This window comes from Silene latifolia, chromosome Y (genome assembly GCF_048544455.1).
Source record: "Silene latifolia isolate original U9 population chromosome Y, ASM4854445v1, whole genome shotgun sequence".
Taxonomy (NCBI): domain Eukaryota; kingdom Viridiplantae; phylum Streptophyta; class Magnoliopsida; order Caryophyllales; family Caryophyllaceae; genus Silene; species Silene latifolia.
This window is the reverse complement of record NC_133538.1, coordinates 452,685,394-452,708,224: the sequence shown is the minus strand read 5'-3', so window position 1 is coordinate 452,708,224 and position 22,831 is coordinate 452,685,394. Positions and strand designations below refer to the sequence as shown.

The 22,831-nt window shown below is 37.2% G+C and overlaps 1 protein-coding gene across 3 annotated transcripts; it reads right to left on the bottom strand.

Annotated features, from left to right (window-relative positions):
* Positions 1–268: 268 nt before the first annotated feature.
* On the bottom strand, positions 269–20,963 carry LOC141633387 (sister chromatid cohesion protein SCC2-like). Of its 3 annotated transcripts, none has more exons than XM_074445869.1 (28): positions 20,534–20,963; positions 19,800–19,909; positions 16,968–17,098; positions 16,799–16,892; positions 16,456–16,712; positions 16,272–16,376; positions 16,028–16,139; positions 15,787–15,883; positions 15,441–15,627; positions 14,916–15,347; positions 14,290–14,807; positions 12,708–12,918; positions 12,568–12,618; positions 12,245–12,403; positions 11,043–11,210; positions 9,881–10,171; positions 9,648–9,800; positions 8,929–9,098; positions 7,112–7,220; positions 6,461–6,619; positions 6,279–6,383; positions 5,955–6,188; positions 4,809–4,942; positions 4,421–4,711; positions 3,993–4,344; positions 3,528–3,620; positions 1,649–1,774; positions 269–996 (listed from the first exon to the last, which is right to left on the bottom strand). In XM_074445869.1, the coding sequence occupies exons 1-28, from the start codon at positions 20,764–20,766 to the stop codon at positions 691–693; spliced, it is 5,388 nt and encodes a 1,795-aa protein (XP_074301970.1). In that variant the 5' UTR covers positions 20,767–20,963; the 3' UTR covers positions 269–690. The 3 variants fall into 3 exon arrangements, with proteins under 3 accessions (XP_074301970.1, XP_074301971.1, XP_074301972.1); XM_074445870.1 differs by having other exon boundaries at positions 16,968–17,106; positions 20,534–20,947; XM_074445871.1 differs by lacking the exons at positions 16,799–16,892; positions 16,968–17,098; positions 19,800–19,909; positions 20,534–20,963 and having other exon boundaries at positions 16,272–16,372; positions 16,456–16,540.
* Positions 20,964–22,831: the final 1,868 nt, after the last annotated feature.

Here is a 22,831-nt window from a genome sequence, read left to right as displayed (position 1 = left end):
ACAACTAGATTATGTTGCTATGAAATTTATGAATGTAATGTGTAGCGTGGTTGCTTCATTTTTCTAGTTCAGGTCATATTATCATGTTAAGCCACCTATCGCGATAAAATGATCCTTGGTTTGTTCTTCGATTTGGTATCTATGACCACAGGACACAGCCCTCTATTTTTCGCTTACAACCAGTAACATAACAAAGAAAAATTGCCGAACCTATGTTTAAACAAGAAACTAATGATGCTTTGCATATACATACCACAAGAAAGCTGGCTATCAACAATGAATTCAACTTATATATCTAGCTGAAACCTGGTTCTACAATTCAACTGCTTGTTGAAAATACAGCGTTCTAGACTTGTATGAGTGAGACTACGAGACATATTTCATACCTTGCACAGCCCTGGCTAAGGTATGGGTACCCCAGAGATACAAAAACAGGGGTACCCCAAACCCTTTCCTAAAGAATTAACTTTTGGGGAATTGTAGGCTACCCTTTTTCACTGTCAAAAAAAAAAGAATTAACAATTAAACCCTGCGTTAATTAGGGAGATTCTGACTAAACTATTAGTGGCTGTTGCTTTCCCTTCAAACCTGTCTCGACATATCTAGCTCCATCGCGAGTCACAATTGTGTTATTTACCTAAGCTTCTGTGCTAAACAATGTACAAGTTAGCCTGAACTGTTATGTACAAGCTAAAACCTCCTACTTGATCTGACGCCGTTGCTCTGTCGAGCACCGTAATTTCTCCGTCCACCTGTACAGTCCTCGTCTTCAACATCAGAGTCCTCGTCATCCCTGTTAATTGCTCGGCTGGCCTTAACACCTCTTTTGGAGGGTGTACGCTTCCTCTCGTCTTCAACATCAGAGTCCTCATCATCCCTGACCATTGCTCGTCTGGCCCTACCACCTCTCTTGGAGGGTGTAGGGCGCTTCCTCTTAATGTTTGCTGAGTAGGCTGAGTAATCGACGGTATCCTCCCTTAAAGCATTCTTGAACTCCTGTTGAACATAGATTAATGGACAGAAGAACAATAAGCATAAACCTCCTCTATTCATTTCGCTTAAGCGACACTTCAATCGGGAAACAAATGAGCCAAACAATTAAACTTATTAGGATGAAGATTATTAGTCAAAAATGAGATCTACATATAATTTAATACCGAAGCAGTATCTATGTTTCAATTCAAAAAGCAAGTATTTTGTATCTCATAATAACAAACAACAGCGGCAGTAAGGCACTAAGGCCAGTAACCCACTACCTCAATGGGCTGGACTCCCAGCTTCCCACAATAAGCAGGGGTAAGGGGATTGGATGTAACAACACGGTGAGGTTTCTATATGACCTCATAACTCCATAATATTAAGTGCTTTGAATAAATTTCACACCAAAAAAAGGCACTTTGGACTTTGGAGAGTCATTTCGCATTATTCCGTCGAAATCCAAGACAAGTATAGCTAGTTTTTGGCCCAATTGAAAACAAAACAATTCTATTAAGAAAATAAATAAAATAATAATAATAATATGAATAAACGATCAAATGAAGAAGAAACGACTTACTGGAAGACCGCAAATGATTGAAACCACAATAATTAAAAATGCGAATTGTCTAGAATCAAGATAGAGCACATCAATAAAAAAATCATTTAGTACCTGATATCTCTGGTGCAACTCTTCAGGAGTAGACGGTAAAATAGTCGACATGTCGCCAATGCCAAAAGGAATATTTTGCCGGGAGAGGGCCTCACAAGCTTTGGGAGGCTCAGTAGGAGAAAACGCCTGAAAAAAGGGTATGCATTAGCAAGTTAAAACCGGGCTACACAAGCTTTGCAAGAACTCAAAGATGTGCTGTCACTTTTAGGCAAGAATTAGACAACTTTATTTATGGTATGTTTGGGAACCTTGAATTGGAATTGAGTTCCATAATTGAGACATTTCAAGTGTTTGGGAACCCCTAGAATTTGGAATTGGAATTGACTCAATTCCTTATCAATTCCAAGCTAGTTAAAATTTTGGGGTTCTCAAATACCTACCATATAATAGTCATTTCAATTCCATCACTTCTTACGTTTTATTTTGTGACGCAAATTTCACCACAATATTTTTATTTATGATATTTTTTCCGATCGCAAATATTTCCCGAGACAATATTTAATTTTTTCAAATATAAACATCCAATGACCTCCTCAACCCATATCCGCTCAAGTTCAATTCCAATTCCAATTCCAATTCCATGGGTTTCCCAAACGCAATTTTGGAATTGGATTTGGAAATGAATTCAAACATTTGAGTTTCTACAATTGAAATCATGAAAATGAAATCAATTCCGTGTTTCCAAACACTACCTTAGTGAAAATTACAAATTACCACCTAGTACTATTTAGTCTATTTTACAATTTACCACCACGTATTTGGTTTATTACAACATACCACCTACATTTCGTTGTATATATCCGATTTCCCACCGTATTTCATTCTCGATCATTATTTTACTTAATTCCCGACTCATTAAGTAAATAAACTGTAATATGACCAAACCACCCTTCTTATATTCCTCTGACCTCCTCACAAACTAACACCACCCACCTCACCACATATCCTGATATCCAACCACCAATATCAGCCATCACTTATCTCCTCTCATCCCTCCCACCACTCAAGCCACCTCAACCACCCAACACCACCAATCACCCACAAACAATGTACACACGCATCACGAACCACCCTATCACTACCCATAAATCCACCACCGATAAACCCACCTTACCCAGACACCCACCACCACCTATTTCACTACTAACCATACAATGACGCCGGAAATCAAGACACCACCACCACCACCAAACTGCCGAAAATTGACCACCTCGTCCACCGAAAACCCTAAATAGAGAAATCTTATGAATTATAGAGGGTGAGAACCATCCTAAGTAAGAAGCGAATAATGCGATTATTCCGGAGATTCCGTTGTGATGATTTTGTACTGTCAATTTTCGATCTAGTAAGTAATAAGTGAGATGTTGATCTGATGGAAATTTGGGGATTTAGGGTTTGTGATTTGGGGAAACGATATTTGATATGGAGTAAATTTGTTAAGTGAGACTTTTTATTGTTTTGTCTCCAATGTTTTGATGGGGATAGAACGTGATAAATACATCGGAAGTCTAGGAAGAATATATCGTATTTTGTTCGGTCGATGGTGTCGGACTGCACATCACGAGGGGAGGGAGGGGTGGTGGCTGTTTATTGGGGGAGATGTGGTGAGGGGGTGGTCGGGACTGTGTAGTTAAGGTTAGGGTGTGAGGGAGGGTGAGGGAATATAACAAGGGTGTTTTTGTCATTTCATAACCTATTTACTTAACGAGTCGTAAATTAAGTAAAATGATAATCGGGAAAGAAATACAGTGGGAGATTGGATATATACACTCAAATGTAGGTGGTAATTTGTAATAAACAAAATACATGGTGGTAATTAGTAAAATACGGTAAATAGTAGGTGGTAAGTTGTAATTTTCACTTTAATTTATGAACTTACTTGGCATCGAACATCATCGAAACTGTACACAACCTTCAGGTGCCTCTTTAACTTCAAGAGGAGCTGAAGAGCCGTTGCAGCTATACAGACAGCCTGCAGAAACACCAAAAAATCGTGTTGTGAATGAGGCGCAAAATGGACTCCAAGTCCCTTCTAATTTTCTTTTCAAGTGTAGGGGAGGAACATAATTTGGAAAACATATAGTTGCTTTTTTAACTGTTTGTATAGACCAATACTGCAAATAATACATTATATGTAAAACAATTTTTCCCCTACTAGCCTACGTACAAATAATGCATCATTTGTGGAAAATGTGCATAACAGTTACATTTTGATAAAAGTTGATTACTCATGACGAACACTTTTGACCATTTTCAGTTTCCCACATATAATTGAATAATAGATTTGCTAATTAGTAGCTCATTAGAACAAAAATTTACTAAGTAGATTAGTACACAAAATTACCTGTATCCTCTGCTGATCATCTTCTGTGAATCTGAAGCTTCTGCAATGCATATTTTCATCTGTCTCCATGGAGTGAGAAGTAAAATGACCTTCCCCCGGCAATTGAAAAGTACCATTTAACTCCAAAGATATTGAATTAACAGAGAGTTGAGCAGCGGCCAACTGCTGCCAGCTCCCATTTTCAGTTGCAACCTTCTGGGTATTTCGCTGGGAGAAATGAGTGCTAAAAGCTTTAAGACTCGCTTCCAATGTCCCCGATCTAACTTGTATAACTCGATTTATAGAGTAAACTAAGTAAAGAGGCTCATCAGGTGCCATGAAAGGAAGCAAAGCAAGAATTTCTGTGCAGTACCTAAAAATTCCGACGACTGTGAGATTATAACCATGAAAAAAATCAACACAAAAGTACCAAACAGAGAACAACGTACATTAAGAAATGGACAACTGTTGCACTCCAGCTAGGATTATCAAATTTGCGAATGACCGAGGACATAAACTTATTTCTAGCCACACGATTTGCACGAATTAGCTTGTAAATCCGAGAAACCCCAAGCCTTGCATTTACAAATGACGCATCCTCAGATTTTCCCTTCATATTTTCCACTACCTTGTATTGCAATTTTGAGTTTAAATTCACAGAATTCGTTTTCATTGATCGAATAAAGTTAAATGACAGTTGGAGGCCATCACCCAGACGACTCTCAAAGAAGGCTGGATACCTGAAATAGCTCTTCAAATAATCAGAAACAGAACATTTAAAATACTTTGTATGTAACAACGATAATCATGAACGTAACAGAAGTTTCAGAATAGTACTTCTCATTCATATTCATCAGCAGATGATGTGCCAGCTTCGAATTCACCTCCAAGGGATCTGTCTCGAGTGCAATTAGGTACGGGACACATGTGATTGGATGAACAAGGCCTTGGCGTAGAGCAACTTCCACAATCTGCATAAAACATAACAAGATATACAGAAGAGCATGATTTAGTAAGCCTATATATAAACACAGGGAACCAGATGAGAGGAGAGGTAATGAATCATTTTGCGTTTAACTGCGAGGTTTCAGTGACACTATATGAGAACTTGAGGAGGAAACTTTTAAAATTTAGAGGCTGGAGAAGATTGGTAATGAAGATGACAGAAAAAAGGCCAGCCTTGAAAATTGTCAAAGAATCAAAGTGAATTGAGATTTAACGGAAAAGGGTTTATGCAAGTTTCTGCCATGGAGTAATATCAGGGTAATTCATGTAGCTTAAATAAGGAGTTTGACACAAATAAGAAAGTAAGTTGTACTTGTAGAAAGAACTTCTATACATGAGAAAAAGACGATCAAATTTGGGGGATCAGGTTTAAATTGAATGGTAGAGAAACTCCTAGCCAGTTAGCTGACATAAAAACGGAATTGGAAGGATGACTGAATAAATTACACTGATACTCTTGTTTTTATATGCCGGAAGTACAATATAAAAGTTGATTTTGGTTGATAAAAAGCCTTCCATATTTCAGCCAAGAGAAGTTATATTTCTAAATATCATCACAGTTAGTCAACCTACATTTCTCTGACTTAACCTATACTTACCAATTACCATTATTATAAGGGAAAAAATATTGAGAAACGAGTGTATTTATAAAAGATGCAAGTAGGGAAAGTAAAAAAAAGATAAGATAACAAGCATACAAAAATCAACTCAAATTTCACAGCTGCTTGAGATTTCCAGCATTTGGTGATAATTTTTGATATTACAATCGCAATGACCGCTACTTGATATTTAATACCAAGAGCTGGAGCCCTTTAACACAAGGTTATATTGTTAATGTTGTTGTACAAATATATAAACTACGTATGCAACAGAGTAAACAAATGACTAAAATGAGGTCTTAGTTTTTGGATTATAATTTTAGATTTATATTCTAAAACACCTGAAAAAACAGCAGAGACAAAACAAAAAAACACTTACCTTAAGGCCAGATTGCCGAACTTGTTCGTTAGTATCCAAGCATCTCTCCAAGATATTTTCCCAATACAATTGTACTATTCCCCCACAAATGTTAGTATCACCAGCACCGGCAGCCTCAGGCACAACAGAGCTACCATCTTGGGAGTTATCAGCAACATTATCTCCTACTGTATCTGAACCCAATTGACTTTCCGCCTCCAGGAGATAATCATATATATTTTGCAGAACTTGTAGCTGGAAATGTTGCAATTTAGTTAAGAACATAACCTGAAACATGTAGCAGTGAGGCTAGAGGTGAATACATATGAAATAAATAAGCCCTACCTTGAGACGAGTATCGGAGCTAGAAGACAATGTAGCCTCTAAAATTTTTCCAACCTCCTTTTCCAACATAAATTCCGGTCTAGCAATCAAAACAAATCCCAATGCCTGCAAGATGAACTTTCAGAATAAGCATCATCGTCAAACAATAAGCTTTAAGAAAGTAAGTGACAGCAAAGCCTCACCTGCAGAGCTCTGACCTTTATACCAAAATCATCCGCAAGAAGATACTTCTTAAACAAATTGAGTTTGCTAGAAATATCAATGCTTCCATCGAATGCAATCAATAGCGAGTTACCATAACGGATAAGAAGCCCAAGGCAAAACAAAGAGCGTCCCACTTGCTAATTTTGCAAAAGGAGTAAAAATTATGTCAGCTACAATCTCTACACTACATGAATGAGCAAAAAATAAACTAAACTAGAAGTACCTCAAGAGCTAGAAATAAGTAAAACAGCAAAGTTGCAAGCAGGATGACTATCTAAAGCTTTGAAATATAAAATAAGATCCATGAAATCATTTACAATGTCAAACTTTCCAACTGTCTATTCTTAATGAAATGAAAAGAAACTTGTATCCACTATCAACACCGCCATAACAATTGTTATCATTATTGGCCAATCATTAAACCCGAAATGGGAGACTGAGACGACCTCAAAAAAAAAAAACTGGAGTAATAAAACCAAACAGACAGGGTTCCATAATCTAATATCCAAAGTCAAAAGGCTCTATCAGCTCACATAAGTATAACCAAATCACAACAAAAACAAGTTTGACTCAGTTGCAATGAAATGGGAAAAAAAGAAAAAATTGAGTTGAAGACTTCGGCAACAAACCTGTTTGTTATCAATACCAAGAGCATCCAAACGTTTAACAAAAACTTGAATAAGAAACTGGATCAACCTTCCACCTTTCCCTGCAATTTTATTCAAACTGCAAAGGCACCTACAGCAGAAAGGAAAATAAATAAATTAAATACCTCACCAAGCTACTCACGTTAGCAGAAAATAGAAACCAATAAAACGGAACATGAGTCACAACTTTCTCGCTTGCAACAAGCGAGTTTAGAGAGTTTTTGTCACAAAATATTGTAAATAAAAAATTCAATTGAGACAAGACAGTCACAAAAGTCACATCACATCTCAAACGACATTGTAGCAGAAAATTCTAATCCTTGACGCTCTCGTCAAAAATAAAACCAGTACATATTTATAACCTAACTAGTATACTGAAAGTCTGAAACCTTAATCTGCAAAAAGTAGGTTACACAACACAGGACCTATGTTACTCGGACTCGTCTACTCGTATCCAACAAAATACGTATCGGAGTATCTGATACGGCTATTTTGTGCGAAATTTTCAATATTTTGGTCTAAAATGAAGTATCCAAGTGTCGTATCGTATCCGACAAAATACGTATCGGATACGGAATACGGCAACTAAGTGAAGTATCCAAGTAACATAGCACAGGACTAGGATAGGAACAAAAAGATCTAAGACCCTTTGTTAAATTAGGCAGTCACCGAGAGAGCAGTTGGACTCTAAACCATCAAAGACAAACGCTTTGCTACACGGCGAATCTTTGATGAAGAAAATGAAAATTAGTAATTTCCTGTGTACATAGATGTCCTGCATCATGCCATACGGACAGATGGATAGCCTCAAGTCCTCAACCCAACACCGTTTTTAGAAAATTTGTAGATTGCTTTTATGATAGGTCGTATATCCATCAACTTGCACGAATATAAGTTTCCCGTTAACAATAACTAACACTGCAATTACAATAGCATCTACTTTGCAGGGGAGTATTTGTTCTCCAAGTGAAACACTTAAAAAGTATATGTCCGTTCCACTTCTCTGTTCATGGGCGGATCTAGGGGGCCGGGTGGGCACGTGCCCACCATGAAGTTTATGGGATAAATTTTTTATAAGTAACAGAAATGATTAATAGGTTTATGTGGTTCAGTTGGTAAGCTCTTTAGTTGACCTTTGAGAGGTCACAGGTTCGATTCTTGGTGCCCTAGGTTTTTATTAAATAATTTTTTGTTAAACTGTGTAATGATCTCAAGGCCCATCTCGTTAGTAAGCTACAATTTATATGTAAAAAATGTTCCTCCCAGAGTTTGAACCCTTGGCCTCAAGGTTACATACCAACTTCTCTACCATTGAACCACTTGTGTTTAGTGTTTATTTAAATATTAGAATATAATATATCTTATCATAGGAGATATTATTTATTTTTATTTACAAAGTACATTTATTTCAAATTTAAATATTTCAGAAGAAAGTTCAAAACAAAATACTAATTTTTAAACTAAAAAAATTATTAAAATTAGTTATTTTTCTATTTTTTGGGAGGAAAAAAAATCAGTAATAAAAAAATGTGGTTTAAAATAAAAAATAATGTATCGGGAAAAAATTTGTGCCCCCCTTCTAATAAATTCCTGCGTCCGCCCATGTCTCTGCTTACAATGTCCATTGGACCTATAGCTAGCAGTTCTGGGATTGTATAACTTACAAAAGATCAAGGAAGTTCATATTCCAGATTTCCAAGAGCATAGCATTATCAATTACTAAGAGAAGGGATTGCGGTCACATAGCAAGATTGATAACAAAACAAAAGACAGCATTTATCAAGGGGGAGTATGCTTACTTGATGCAAGCATGTACAACTGTTAGGAAGGAATGACGGACAATCATCTGCTTCAAATCTTGCTCAAGCTCGTCAACAACACTTGGAGGCAGCTTTCGGAGTAAAGGAAGAACAGCATCAATTACAAAGATGATACACTCCAATAATTGTGCAACAACTCGATTGTCAACCTATAAAAAAGACAAATCACTCAGAATGGTTGTCTTGCTTCATAACTTTACAAGTTACAACCAACACAAGACAAGAGCTCAAAGGGATAATGGATATGTTCGTTTAATGTTTGGCATTTATTGTCTTTTTTTCTTTTCTTTTTTTCTTTGGGTAATGATTTCTTTTTAATCAATATGATATTTACCAATGTTGTGCATTACTATCTTCTCTTAATATATCTTTAAGTGTTCTGAGAAGCTGAACAAGTGAAGATCTAACGGTGTGTTGCATGTATGTGTCAATATCAAGGCTAAGAATTGCCTAAGTGTACTTTTGCAGAGGACCAAAAACATTGTGGCAAATGGTTAACTGGCTTTTCTAGTTGCTGGACCTGGAATGACCTGGCAAGAACTAGCGTGCACCGAATTCCTTTCTCCCGTTAAATTCACATATTCCAGGAAAACATGCTCATTCTTCACTCACTTTTCCTCTTTCTTGTTCATAGGTATTGACCTATATAGAGACTGCTCAGGTGAAATTAAACTAGTAAATATAAAAGCCCAGATTACCTGGTTCTTAAGATATGGTTGCAGTGTGACCACAAACTGAGAAGGGTTGGAAGAAGGAGCACAAAGTGATGAGTCAACAAGACAAAAGGCATGTAAGGCTGTAATGTAGGGTAGGATCCGAATCTCTCCTTCCTCTACGTTCATTTCCTCTACCTATTCAAAAAGCAAAGTAAGAAAGAGATAGAAGGGCCATACTTTCAATTTTAAGGTCATTATTGAAACATCAAGCATACCTGCAAAATTCTTTCCAGCAAAAATTTGCACATTAGTTCACAGCGCTTCCGTACTGCTGCCAGGGCCAGAGAACTAATTCCTGTTCCTTTTATCTGAGGCAAAAAATCAAGAGCCAAGTTTCGTTTGATAACCGTGACAAGAGCTTGATGATTAGGCATCTTCTTCAACATGTCAACTATCTGTTCAGTCTTCCTTGTCATCTCCAATGGCACTGAACTATCATCTCCAAAATACTGTTTCCCAGAAGGTTCTTCAAACCAGAACTCGTAAAATGTCCTACAAACAAGGTCCTGTCCTCAAAGATAACAGCAACTAATGAGAAAAGTGTCAACCACAAGAATCAAATATCAGCACAAAAGTATATAATTTTTGTCTAATAGGAGAAGAGACAGAAGGTAAGAGAGAAACATGTACAACATTAAATTTTGATATACAAGTAGATGATACTAACAATTAGACCAGGCAAAATAAAACTGAACCAGAAAACCGATCGAAAGTATCTGAATTGATAACTGAACGAACACCCGATATGAGTAACCTGAATAGTACCCGAAACCCGACTCAATCCGAATTGAACCGAAACCGAGCTGAATTAAATAATAATCGAATGATGCCTGAACCTGAATAATATCTTCTCATAAATACTCATATTTTTGTTTTTTTTTCATTGATTCTTTGTTTATTAACGGTATTTTGAATTATTACAATCAAATTGAAAAGTATAAGGTACATGTAAGCTAATTTTTTGACCCTCAAATCAAGAAAAGTATGACCCGAAACTCAAAACTGATATTAACCCTAGCCGAAACGTACGCGACTCAAAATAGCATAAACCGATTAAAGTTGTTAATTGAAATGAACCCGATCGAAATCGAATTAAAACTGAAAATAAGGTAAATCCGATTTAAATTGCTAGGTCTACTAAGGCAATGACCCTCCTGTGTAATTAATTTGAATAGGTGTTAGATATTCTACGCCATGGACACAATGACGTTATCAGCTGTGAATACATGAATAAGGCCCCCTCGATTTTCAACATCACTAGCTCTTTCAGATCATGCCAGCAGAAAAAAAAATCAAAAATCTAGTAGAACTCAATTAGAATGCAAGAAGGGATTGTGATGAAAAGACTAGTGAGTAAAACACAAAATAGCCTCCCACCTGAATACTTGACTCTTCATCACTGATACGAGAAATAATCTCAATGCATGCACGGGTTGTTTCTACAAAGTCAGCATTTGATGTACACATGTCTCTGATAATCTTGATCGCTCGTTTTCGAACACTCACACCAGTATCTTTGATTCTCTCAGCAACCTTGTCAAAGTACTACAAGAGAACCAACGTAAAAAGAAGATGATTACATACTCCACACACACAACCAGTATTACCTTATTTGCCTACTTGTCTCACAATCATACCATCAAATGCAAATGAATAAATGATAAAACATACTTCCTCCATCCCAATCATTTGTTTATCTTTTTTTTTTTTCTTTGTGAGGGGTATCTTAATCTAAGGTAAACAAATGACTGAGAAAGAGGGAGCAGTACTCTGTAATCCAGACCTTAAGTAAACTTTCAGAGGGCGTTTGGTTAGAACAAGGGAAAGGGAATAAGAAAGCGAAATAAAGGGTAAGGGAAAGGATTCCCTTTGAAATAGTCACTTGTTTGGTTTATAATAGGTAAGAGAATCAGAAAATAAACCCCAAACCACCACTAACACACCCTTACTGCCACCTCTGTCGGTCCCATCACCGGCGTAGTACTTTGCTGACGTCTCCTTTCCTACACCGTCTGGTGTTTTCGTGGACGGGGGATGGGGTTTTGGTGGGGATGAGGGGATTTCTAGTTGTTGGTGTGTAGGGGTTGGGGTGGCGGGTTTTGAATTGGATATGGGGTTAGGTCATGCAACGCTGGAGTGAGGAAGTCGGTGTGATGGCCGGACAGGCGCTCTTGGCGGTGGTGGTGACGGTGAGGGGGGGAGGTAGTTGGTGTCGATGGTGGTTATTGATGGCTGATGTTGGAGTTGGTAGGGTGGTAGTTGCAGGTGGCAGGGAAAGGGAATGGGAAACCCTTGAGGGGGGGGGAATCAATTTGGAGGGATTTGGGTAATCCCTTTCTGGATTTTGGGTAAAGGGCAAGAGAAGATCTTAAGCAAACAGCAATAAAGGGAATGAGAGGATTTCATTCCCTTTCCTTTCCCTTTCCCAAAGAACCCCACCTAAATGATCCCTTAGTTGATTTAAAAAATTAACCAGCAAGCTCATATGCTTGCACTTCCAAGTTCCAACTATCGAGCATTATGAATGTTAAGACAGGTACACCAGATAAACAAGGACATATTAGATCATTCAAACATACTTGCACACCAACATCTGGATGTGACGCAATATGCCTTCCAACCAGTTCAAGAGCGGCTTCTCTGACAGATATCGCAGAATCACAAAACCGTCCTTCAACTGCTGATTGGACACGTTTATCACGTAGAACATCTGGATCAGCTTCTACAATTATACTGACCTATCAATAGGAAAAATGAGATAAAAGAAAGCAGAGAAAAAGGCAAACCAGGCTAACCAGCAGACTAATAATTACTCCATTAAAAGTAGACCGTGTTAATAAAAGAGGGTTGGTTATACCACAACAAAAGAAGACAGTGAATACAAAACATCATAGCCACTTACTGATCGCAATGCCTTAGCCCTAATTACAGGCGAGTTTTCACGTAGACTAACCTGAAAATTAATTGCAATGTCGAACACAAATTATCACTTAAAAAATGAAACAAACAGGAAGCAGAAATGAATTAAGCACATATGCTAACCAGAAGCATGGCAAGTATCGTATCAAATCCTCTGGAGAATGAATTATGCTGCCCTAAACACAAATTTATCCTTTTAATGAAATCTCTTGACAGCACTGATGACAAGGCCCCTGTATCCCGGATAACTGCTTTCAACTTTAACCTGGCAAAGCGATAGCTGAACTCTTGTTGCGATTGTGGATCATCTTTGTACCACAGGCAGAGATAAAACCTGCGAGCGGTTAACAACTATGAGACAGATGATAGCACAGAGAAGTCAAAGAAAATAAAACAGGGATACATCCTCAGTTGACTTCTAAGACTCATATGTTCAGCACTCTTCTCAAAGGTAGCAATCAAAGGCTCAAACCTACCTACCTACCTAAGTGTTCCAAACCATTCCTACAGGAAACAAAACATTTGCTTATTTTGGAAATGGATCTGATGCTTCTCAGTCAGATCCATCCATAACATAGCACCCTGAACCTAATTTTTCAAATAGATACACAGACATCTTCCGGAGGAAACGGGAAGAGTGTCTACCACCTGCAGGCTCTGAAGTTTGTTGAAAGTAGACCAGGAACACAATCTTCACCTACTCGGGAATAAATATATTTTTTGATCTTTTATCATGCTGCATGCTCTAGTAATTGCGGAGGACTTCTAACAAAATTAGGAATAAAGTAAAACATTCGGCATGGTAGATTCATATTGCCTTCTCAGGAAGCTTAGAATGCTCCCAAGATTAAGTTGCTAAATTTGAGAAACTTGGCTCCAATAAGACCTTCTGATAATATACAATGTTAATACATATGGCTTTTGCCCTTGCAGTTTAGATTGTGTGATGGCTCATTATCCTAGGTCTCAAATTGAGCAAGCTTCTTCATTATTTCAGCTCACTCTCCTATGGTATATAACCACTTTTATTTCAGAACACGCATGTGGTATTGGCCAACCACGAGGGATGTCACTCTTGCTGAGCACAACAGAGTTGGCCGGATTTTCATAGACTACAGAAATTAAATAAAAAAACTTATCATAAAATGGCATGATGAAGGCTTTCCCTGACATCAAAATATAAACTGTATACACTCCACACAAGGAGCATATAGCTAGATATTAAAGCCAATCCAAATCCAACAACCAAATGGAGCAAGTTGAAGATTAATCAAACAAATAAGATAAACCACATAATAATTCGGAGCACAAACCAAATTAATTCAACTGGAAACTTGAAAGTTGAAACTTGGGGACCAACATAGGACCAGTGGACCTGTATCTACAATGACCCAATCAAATTTGAACCAAGGAGATATTATACTATCGCTGCTTGTGGCAATTGTCTGCTAATATGCTAGTTTGCACATGTTTTTTAGAAATTCGTTTAACAAAAGATGGGACAGCAAACCCTGTTAACAAAGGAGTTTTAGAGGATCAAGTAGATAAACAAGGATGCAACCTGATCAGGCAACATGAGGCCAATAAAACGGCTAAGAAACTTGCATCCCATATTTTTTTAATCAGGAAAGCACTAGAACCTTAACAAAAAAAAGAGTACATGCTGAGCAACAAACATAAGAGATGGTAGATTTTGAACACTTACCAACGAGCAAACAAATGAAGATCATCATAAGAACCATTATCCTCCAGGTAATTCAGAAGCATCTGCTGAACAATCTCCATATTTGAATCTGACTCGGTAGTTGGCGAATGTACATGATTTGTCTTGTCATCCTTGCACTGTGATTTGCAATACGAATGTAATACTAAAAGTTGCTTCCTACAGAGACAGAAAGGGCAGTGCCAACCACGTGTTGCAATGTCATGTTCTCTCACACCCATACAATCAGGATGCAACAACCTTTGACAGCCATGACATATCAATAAAGCTTTTTCCATTACACCATCCAAACAAACAGAACAGGTATCTGCTTGTTCACCCTCATTAACATTTTCCCTACCTAAAATCCCCTGCACGATCCACCCATTCTCTTTTTGGCAACGAGCAGAGTCGTGCTTTAACCGTGCAGCAATTGAACCGAGTATATCTATTGCCATAGAACGTATGGATGTATCTTTCGACTTTGGGCCTGCATTCTGAAGCAGTAAGACACAGAGAACCTGCAAGCAAGCAACTGTAGAACATTAGCCATCTAAAAAGTGAAAAATGATGAAAAATAAAACCAACAAAATTCTATAAGAGATAATAAAAGACAATAAAATTCTTACTTCTAAAATGAGAGATGCAGCAGGGTACTCCGGCAGATTCAAGGTAGTCAAAAGGTCCAGAACAAGATTCTCCATTATCACCTTCACCTCAGATGCATCTTGACTTTTAACAGTTGTAAGCCGCTGAAGAACATGTGTCCAGAATGAAACACATGTCTCTGTTGCCGCCTCATTACATTTAATCAGGTAACCTGATTCAATTGTCGTTTCAAAAATTGCACGATTACTTGATGGTTGTCTCAAAGTTTCAGGAAGGTTAGCACTGTGGGATACCAACTGAAGCAATAAGGCAGTAATCATTTGGATCTGTTTCTGTTCTTCATCAGGTAAATGATAAGCTCTAGCAGCTCGTTTAGAGAATGGTAGATTCCAGAGAAGTTGAACTACTTCATCAACGACATGACTCCTATGTTGTGTGTATGAATAGAAAATCTGTGATTTCAAAAAGAATATAATCTTTTGTCAGCCATGGCCAAGTGAAAAGAAGATACTTTGAAGGACAGTAAACCAGAAGAGATTCAGTACCCCACTTATGAGGCCCATAGCTTTCATTTGCAAGAGTTGGATATTATCAACAAGTAATGTCGCCAAGCACGTCTTCACTAGCTGCAAGATGCAACTGTCTGAGAGGCGTTCTATAAACAACAGGTCCTTCAAGAACCCCAACACAGTGCAAAGCTTCTGACATACTGTGTTCACAGCAGTCGATATCCTGAGAAATCAGCAAGTATAATCATGTTATCTTCTTCACTGAAAAAAGAAAAAGTCAATAATAACCTAGACTAACTTCACTAATATGGTTCCATGTTCATCGAAATGATAGACCCTTGAAAACAATGATGCCCACATGAAACAAAGAAAGCTCAGATACCTGTTTGTTGATGTCCTTTTGCTTTTAAAACTCTTAGTCGTACGCCGCCTTTTGCTAGCTGAGCCATACTCAGCACCATCATCTGGGTTGTCTTCCCCTGGAAAGAATCAATTAAGATGATTTTAATAAGGCATGTGAACCAACCAATATAAGGACAATGGCAGTGCCGCGGTGGTTGAGCTAATGACCACTATTAAATCTTAAAGAAAAGTGTAAGTGATATCACATTATACCCACCCACCTTCAGCAATTCCATTGTCACCAGGTTGATGCAAAGCACGATAAGAAGGATCACAAGCTGACATTATGTCCATGACCTGACGTCTGGTGAACTCCAGAATTCGTTCAATAATCTAACATGAGGAAAATCACAACTTAAGCAGGGAATAATCTCACACCATCATAAACATATGCCATACTGTCATAACTCTCATAAGAAAAAGGGAAGCTAGAAATTTAAGAAGTTACTACTAGAACAGAAGTACCTCCTCCTTATACAGTTGTTTTGGCATGTCATTGCAAACCATCACAGCAAGTGCAGCATGGATTGACTCCAAAGCACAAAAAATCAAGGAAACATCTGAATCTGACTGGCAAAAAATCAGAGGTTAATAATAATTTCTCCCTCCAGTGGATAGAAGTTAGAAGGGGGAAAGAACACCAACTTACATTTTCACATTCATCTATAGATATCCCTTCAGCTCGATGAATCTGATTATCTAGAACTTTCAATAGTCTCACAAGTATATTTACAGGAACCAGATGAAGCATATTCTGCGTTCTGATGGACAGCACCTCCTTCAAAATTGTTCGAATGTCAGAAGTGGACAATTGTAACCACTCAGCCTCCTCCAGCTCTTCACCAGGAATTTCAGCCCTGCTACACAATTCCTCCAAAACGTCACAGAATCGCCCCACAACAGAATCTGCAAGATGAACATTGTTAAATAGTCAATAAAAGAGAGAGCAGAATTCCAATAAATACATACTCCAGTAAATATACTAGTCTCACCCTGATGTTCACCAGGATCCATCGGCGCAGAAGTTGACACCCCCTGACTTTCTTTTTTCTTGGCCCGGGTCTTTTTAGATGGTAAAGGTACATCCTGTAATTTTATCTACTACTATGAATATAGAAGTGTTCAGAAAATAATGCATAAAATTAGAAAAAGGTTGCATACATCTACTGCTTTAGATTGTTCATGCTGGCGAGTTTCTATATGGTCTTTCTGCGCTTGATTGGAACTATATTCAATTTTCTGATTAGTGTTCTTATCAGAAACTGCACTAGAGATCCGCTCTTCAAGAGAACCTGTGAAACTTATACAAGACAATAAACAATCAAGCACAAAACAACCACCTTTTTCATACAAGCAAAGGGCTCTGATGGCAAGGAGGACAACATGGCTATCAAACAACGTAGCTGGTAGAGAAGAAGACATATTCGTGGACATGGAACTTTAATCTTTCAAGATTGTACGTCTATCAAACAAGTTGAAGCCGCAAGCACCCATGGATTACATTAATGAAGCAAGAAATTAGGAAGATATCAAATTAAATTCCATGCTGGCATAACCAAAAGCGCAAGAAGTCGTCAATTTTCATCTACCTATGTTTTTAGTAGGAACACAACATTAATTCAACTTTAATTTCATCCGTTGTCAATAAATATATGGAATTAAAATAGTTGGCATGATAGCTTTCTTTCTCACATTGTTTCTTTAATGTGCATCAGTCTTTAGATATCTCGGTATACTCTGTATTAGCCAATTAAGCATCATATGTATATGTATAATCTGAGGGAACGTTTGAGAATAAATAGAGAGCATTGAACCATGGACTGATGAACTACAGCTACTTGGCATGTAGTTTCTTTCTAACCTTCCCTTGGCCTCTCTTTAGAATACTCAGTACTAATTAATTAAGCATAACTATGTAATAAGTAGAATTTGAGGAAACATGTGTAGCTAAATGCAGCGCATTAAAACCACTCTACTGAAGATTATAGAAACTGTATTAAATGCTTTTTATGACAATCCAATTCCATAATCCGTAAAACAAATTTATATATGTTCGAAATCATTTTTTATTTTTTGACAAGGATATAATATTATTTAAGGGACACCAAGGGTGACTTCCATGTACAAAAAGTATCATAGAGGCGACACGACAAAAAGACTCCATGGTCGATCCATTAAATTGTTGTAAGGTCACAATCGTAGTGATGATTGTGACATGCGATGGTGTACTATAATGTGGAGGCGCATTCAATGTGGCGACTTGTCATGTCTTTGATTTTGTACAACAACAACAACAACAACAACAACATCAAAGCCTTAATCCCAAAATGATTTGGGTCGGCTGACATGAGTCATCCTTTAGAACCGTCCGCGGGTGAACGCACACCTCAAAATGTCTTTGATTTTGTACGAGTCATAAATTCTATCAATCTTGTATCGATTGTATTAGCCTTAAGTTGGCCAAGCATTGGTCATTTGGTCGAATACCAATATCGGCTGCTCTTGTAAGTCATTAAATAACAAAAAATATTATGTGGAACTAAAAATTTACTTTAGGCCTATTTGGAAACTTGGATTTGGAAATCAAATCCAGAATCAGCCCAATTTTAGTGTTTGGAAACCCCAATAGCTTGGAAATGGAATTGGGCCAAATCCTACCCCAATTCCAACCCAGTACAAAATAGCCCAAATAAAACAGCCCACATAAAAAATGACAATCTTATCATGTTATTTCAATTCTTGGACTCTTCTCTTCCCTATCTCACATTAAGCTTTCTTCATCTTTCCATTCTTCAATTCCATTTAGACCTCCTCTCTCCCCGGTGCCATGAAAATCCAATGTCAAGCATGAAGGTACGTATCATTCATTCTAATAAGTGTGAAATCTAAGCATTAAACCCATAACTATGTGGGAAATCAAAGTGTCTTGATCCTAATTAGGTAACTATCTTTCATTCTCTTCTTGATTCAGGCTTTTGTTTACTTTTATCTCGATCCTCTCATAAACTTGTCTGAAATTATATTGTAGTATTTTTTAAGGTTTGCAAAATTCCCAATCTAGTTATTCATAACTGAATTCCAAGGGTTCCACAAAACAACTTTTTGGTGAATTGGAATCGTAATTAAATAACAACATTTCAACATCTAGAATGCAATTCATGAAACAAAATCAATTTCAAGTTGTCAAACACTACCTTACGTAAAGGGCGGATAGACTTTGTAACGGGTAATATCTAATACAAGGTGTAATCCGTAAAGAAAGATCTCAAAACTCCAAGAGAGATGGAAGTCCTTATCCGACCATAAATTCCCATTTCTAATAGGCTGTCAGTAGCATGGAGGACAAACTGCCAGTTGGGTATCAATATACTTGAGAAGTCATTTCTTTCTCTGTTCGTAATATTCTGTTTTGGTAGTTTTCTATAATCTAACCTCCGAATTCAACTTTGCCGGTTTAAATAAAAATAATTAACGGACAATCTATCCACGCACCGTTTGAAAAAATTACCAAGCTAGCCTTTGAAGGTAAATTGTTTTAAATTGCTGTTTATTTTCAAAGTGAAGTGTGAGAATAACTATTAAGTTAGCAAAACTTCTCTTGAGTAAAATTTCTAAAAGCACGGAATCATAAATTGTACTTTGGTGACGTATGCATAACAACACCAGGTACTTTTGCTCCTTGCTAACTGCTTCGATACTCCTATTCTTTCTATTTCTAAGAAAATCTAAAACTTAAAGAACGTCTAGCATGTTATAGAGACACAAGTTCTAAGTCACAATTTCTAAGCAAATCTAAAAATCATCCCTAAGAAATCTCAAAAATCCTCTGTAATCTTCAATTTCAAAACTAACAGCAAAGTCGAGCTGTTGACAACCTAATCTACATTTTATATGCTTTACATAGAATTTCCGAAAAGCATCAGCATAACAATTTCATTCATCCAAAAAGACAACAATAAAAAAAAACATAAAGTTATCTGAAACCACGTTTACCTGGACGTGAACACTCAAAAGCATCATGATCACAGCGAAGGACCTCCTCACAGAGCTCCGACCGCTCATTTACCGAAATTGCATCTGAAGCCACGTCATTCTTCAGGTTCCTATAGCAAAATAATAACAGCAAAATAATGTCAATGCCAAGTCCTAGAATTCCAGCAGCAACATTTGATTCAAATTAAAATCAAAGCGAGGATGTAGCAACACGTCAATAAGCATTTTTAGCTAACTTAAAACAATTACGACGGAATAATCAACTTGATTGACAATTTACGTTCAACAGATACCTTCAATTACACAAAAAAACTAAGAAAAAAAACATATTAAATACAGAACTAAAGCAACATAAAAATCAAACTAAAACCAAAACATCGAGCGAAACAAACCCAATGCGAGCACGTAACAACACTTAAATAAGCATTTTCAGCAAACTTACAACAATTCAGACGAAAATATCAACTCAATTGACAATTAAAGTAAACTCGATTACACAAAAACTAAAAAAAATCACACTACACTAAAGCAACGTAAAATTAAAATAAAACCAAAACATCAAGCGGAATTGAAGCAAAATCAATTCGAGCATGTAGCAATAAGCATTTTCAGCAAACTTACACCAATTACTACGGAAATGATCAACTCAATTGACATTAAACTTCATGCAAAAACTTCAATCACGCAAAAACTAACAAAAAACACTAAATCACAGTAAATTAACTAAAACATACAAGTAAGAGACATCGGTGTGACGAAGAAGATCAGCAATCTTGCTAGCTTGAGCAAGAACATCACGACGATTAAGCAAACGCGTAACACGATCATCCGAAAGACGAAGTTCTTCGTCAGCGGAACCAGTAAACGCCGGAAGAGACGGAAGAGGTAAGCAAGGTGCGACTTCTGAGTGAAGTGTGTTCGACAGTGTGATTCCTCGTTGACTCCATTCATTTTGATTGTAATTCATTTTGAATTACCGAATTAGCTGATGAATTGCAGGAATTTGATCTTTAATTTGTGCAATTTTGGTGAATTAATTGAAATTTAGGGTTTGGGAGGAGAGAGAAAAGTGAGAATTGGGGGAATTTGAAAGGGAGGAGAGCTAGAGAGAGAAAGTTGAGTAAAGTAGCAGATGGCGGGGAAAATGTGATGAGATTTAGGAACACAAATACTATCTACAACTAGTTGTATATTAGCATTATACGTTGCAAAGTTATTGAGCTTAATAATTATTCTGGTAAACTCATTAACTTTGTACCATAGCTCAATAATTTTGTTAATAGAGCTCGACAACTTTGTAACACCGCTCAGTTACATTGATTAAGTTGTATATACAACCAGTTGTATAATACATTAACTGATTTAGGAAGAGGTAGATTCTTGTTTTATTACGGCGGTTAAAACTTAAAAGAGTAAAAAAGTGGAGTAGATAGTAAACCGGAGTCGTGCGAGGGACACTTTGTGAAGCACAGTGATATAATTTTGATCTTAGTTAAAATTTGTAATTTTGATCTTGTTTCATTTTAAATTACTAAGATTCTTTCGAGAAAGGAAGTTTCATCATAGAATGAGATTGATAAAGGTTGATAATGCTCGATAAAGTCTCAAATGGGCTAAAAAGTGTTACATGACGTTTATGAATGGTTGATAAAGGTTGATAATGCTTTAAATTTGTAATTTTGATCTTGTTTTATGGTGAGGCATTGGTAGACTTAGTAATGGCAAGTGAATGGTGGAACATTTGTTGTACTGATCTGAAAGCTGCAAGTGATTCATAATCTTTTATTGGGACAGTGAGTATAGGGTGTTGGAAATTAGTATCATGTTAAGTTATGGATGAGTTTTGCGGTAATGAAAGAAAATAACTTGAGGATCTAGTGTGAGTGTGTGTAATGATTGTGGATCGTGAGTTATGAGTATGGAGATAGGTGCATATATAGAGGACTATGTCGTTTTGGCGGTAATAGGGAACAGTTAAAAGTTTTGGTTAAGCTAAAGATTTTGTGGTATCGGTTAGGTGGTGTGCCGAGTGAATTGAGGTAGGAGAACTGTTAAGTAAGAGAGTCTTAGATATAGGAATGGTTAGTGTTTAGATTTTAGGCTGCTATCTTTCACATGCGGTGGTGATGAGGATAATGAGAAGATATAGCTAAGGATTTAATATTAGTGAGTTACGAGGACGTAACGTTTATCTTAAGAGGAGTAGGATGCTATAAAAGAGAGTTTGATGGTTGTGCATGTTGTAGTATAATTGGAAGTAGAGCGTTGATGTAGCATAAAGGATGGATTTGTATTGTGGTTGATATTGTTAAAAGGTTATGGCCGTGCTTGTAGTAGTGTGATGTTTAGGAGTGTGAGAATATTTCGATAGTGTTGACAGTTGGATGATGAGGTTATGAGTGTGAGTAAATTTCGAGGACGAAGTTCCTTTTAAGGGTGGTAGAATGTGACATTCCGTTTGATGGTTATGAGTGTCTTGATATTGGATTTTCTAGTGGATAATATGTTAGTGAAACGGAGCTAGCGGCGTTTGTGGATGGTAGTTGGTAGTGTATGAAGTTAGTGTCGAGAGAGGTTATAATGTGGTGCATACGATATCGTGAGTCATGTTGTGGAGGTAGACATAGTTGGTGGAGTTGGTGTTAAGAGTTCATGTTTTATAGGTTGGGGTTTCGTTTTGAGTTCTTAGTTGCGTTGTTGTGTCTTGGTCGAGTTTGTATGTTTGTTTTGAGTATGGGTTGAATTTCGAGGACGAAGTTCTTTTTAAGGAGGGAAGACTGTGATACTACGGTTTTCTATGTCTGTGGGTACTCTATCGAGTGGGGCTTCCTCTATCGAGTAAGTATGTTTTTATACGAAACAGTAGTCTGTCTGATGGGTACTCGATCGAGTATGTGTGGCACTCGATCGAGTAAGGGGCACTCGATCGAGTAAGTTATTTACTCAACCGAGTAAGTGAGTCTTGCGGGTTATTTTAGCCGGGTTTTGTTAATAACGCGTGATTAGTATAAAAGGATTCCGTCACCTTTCTT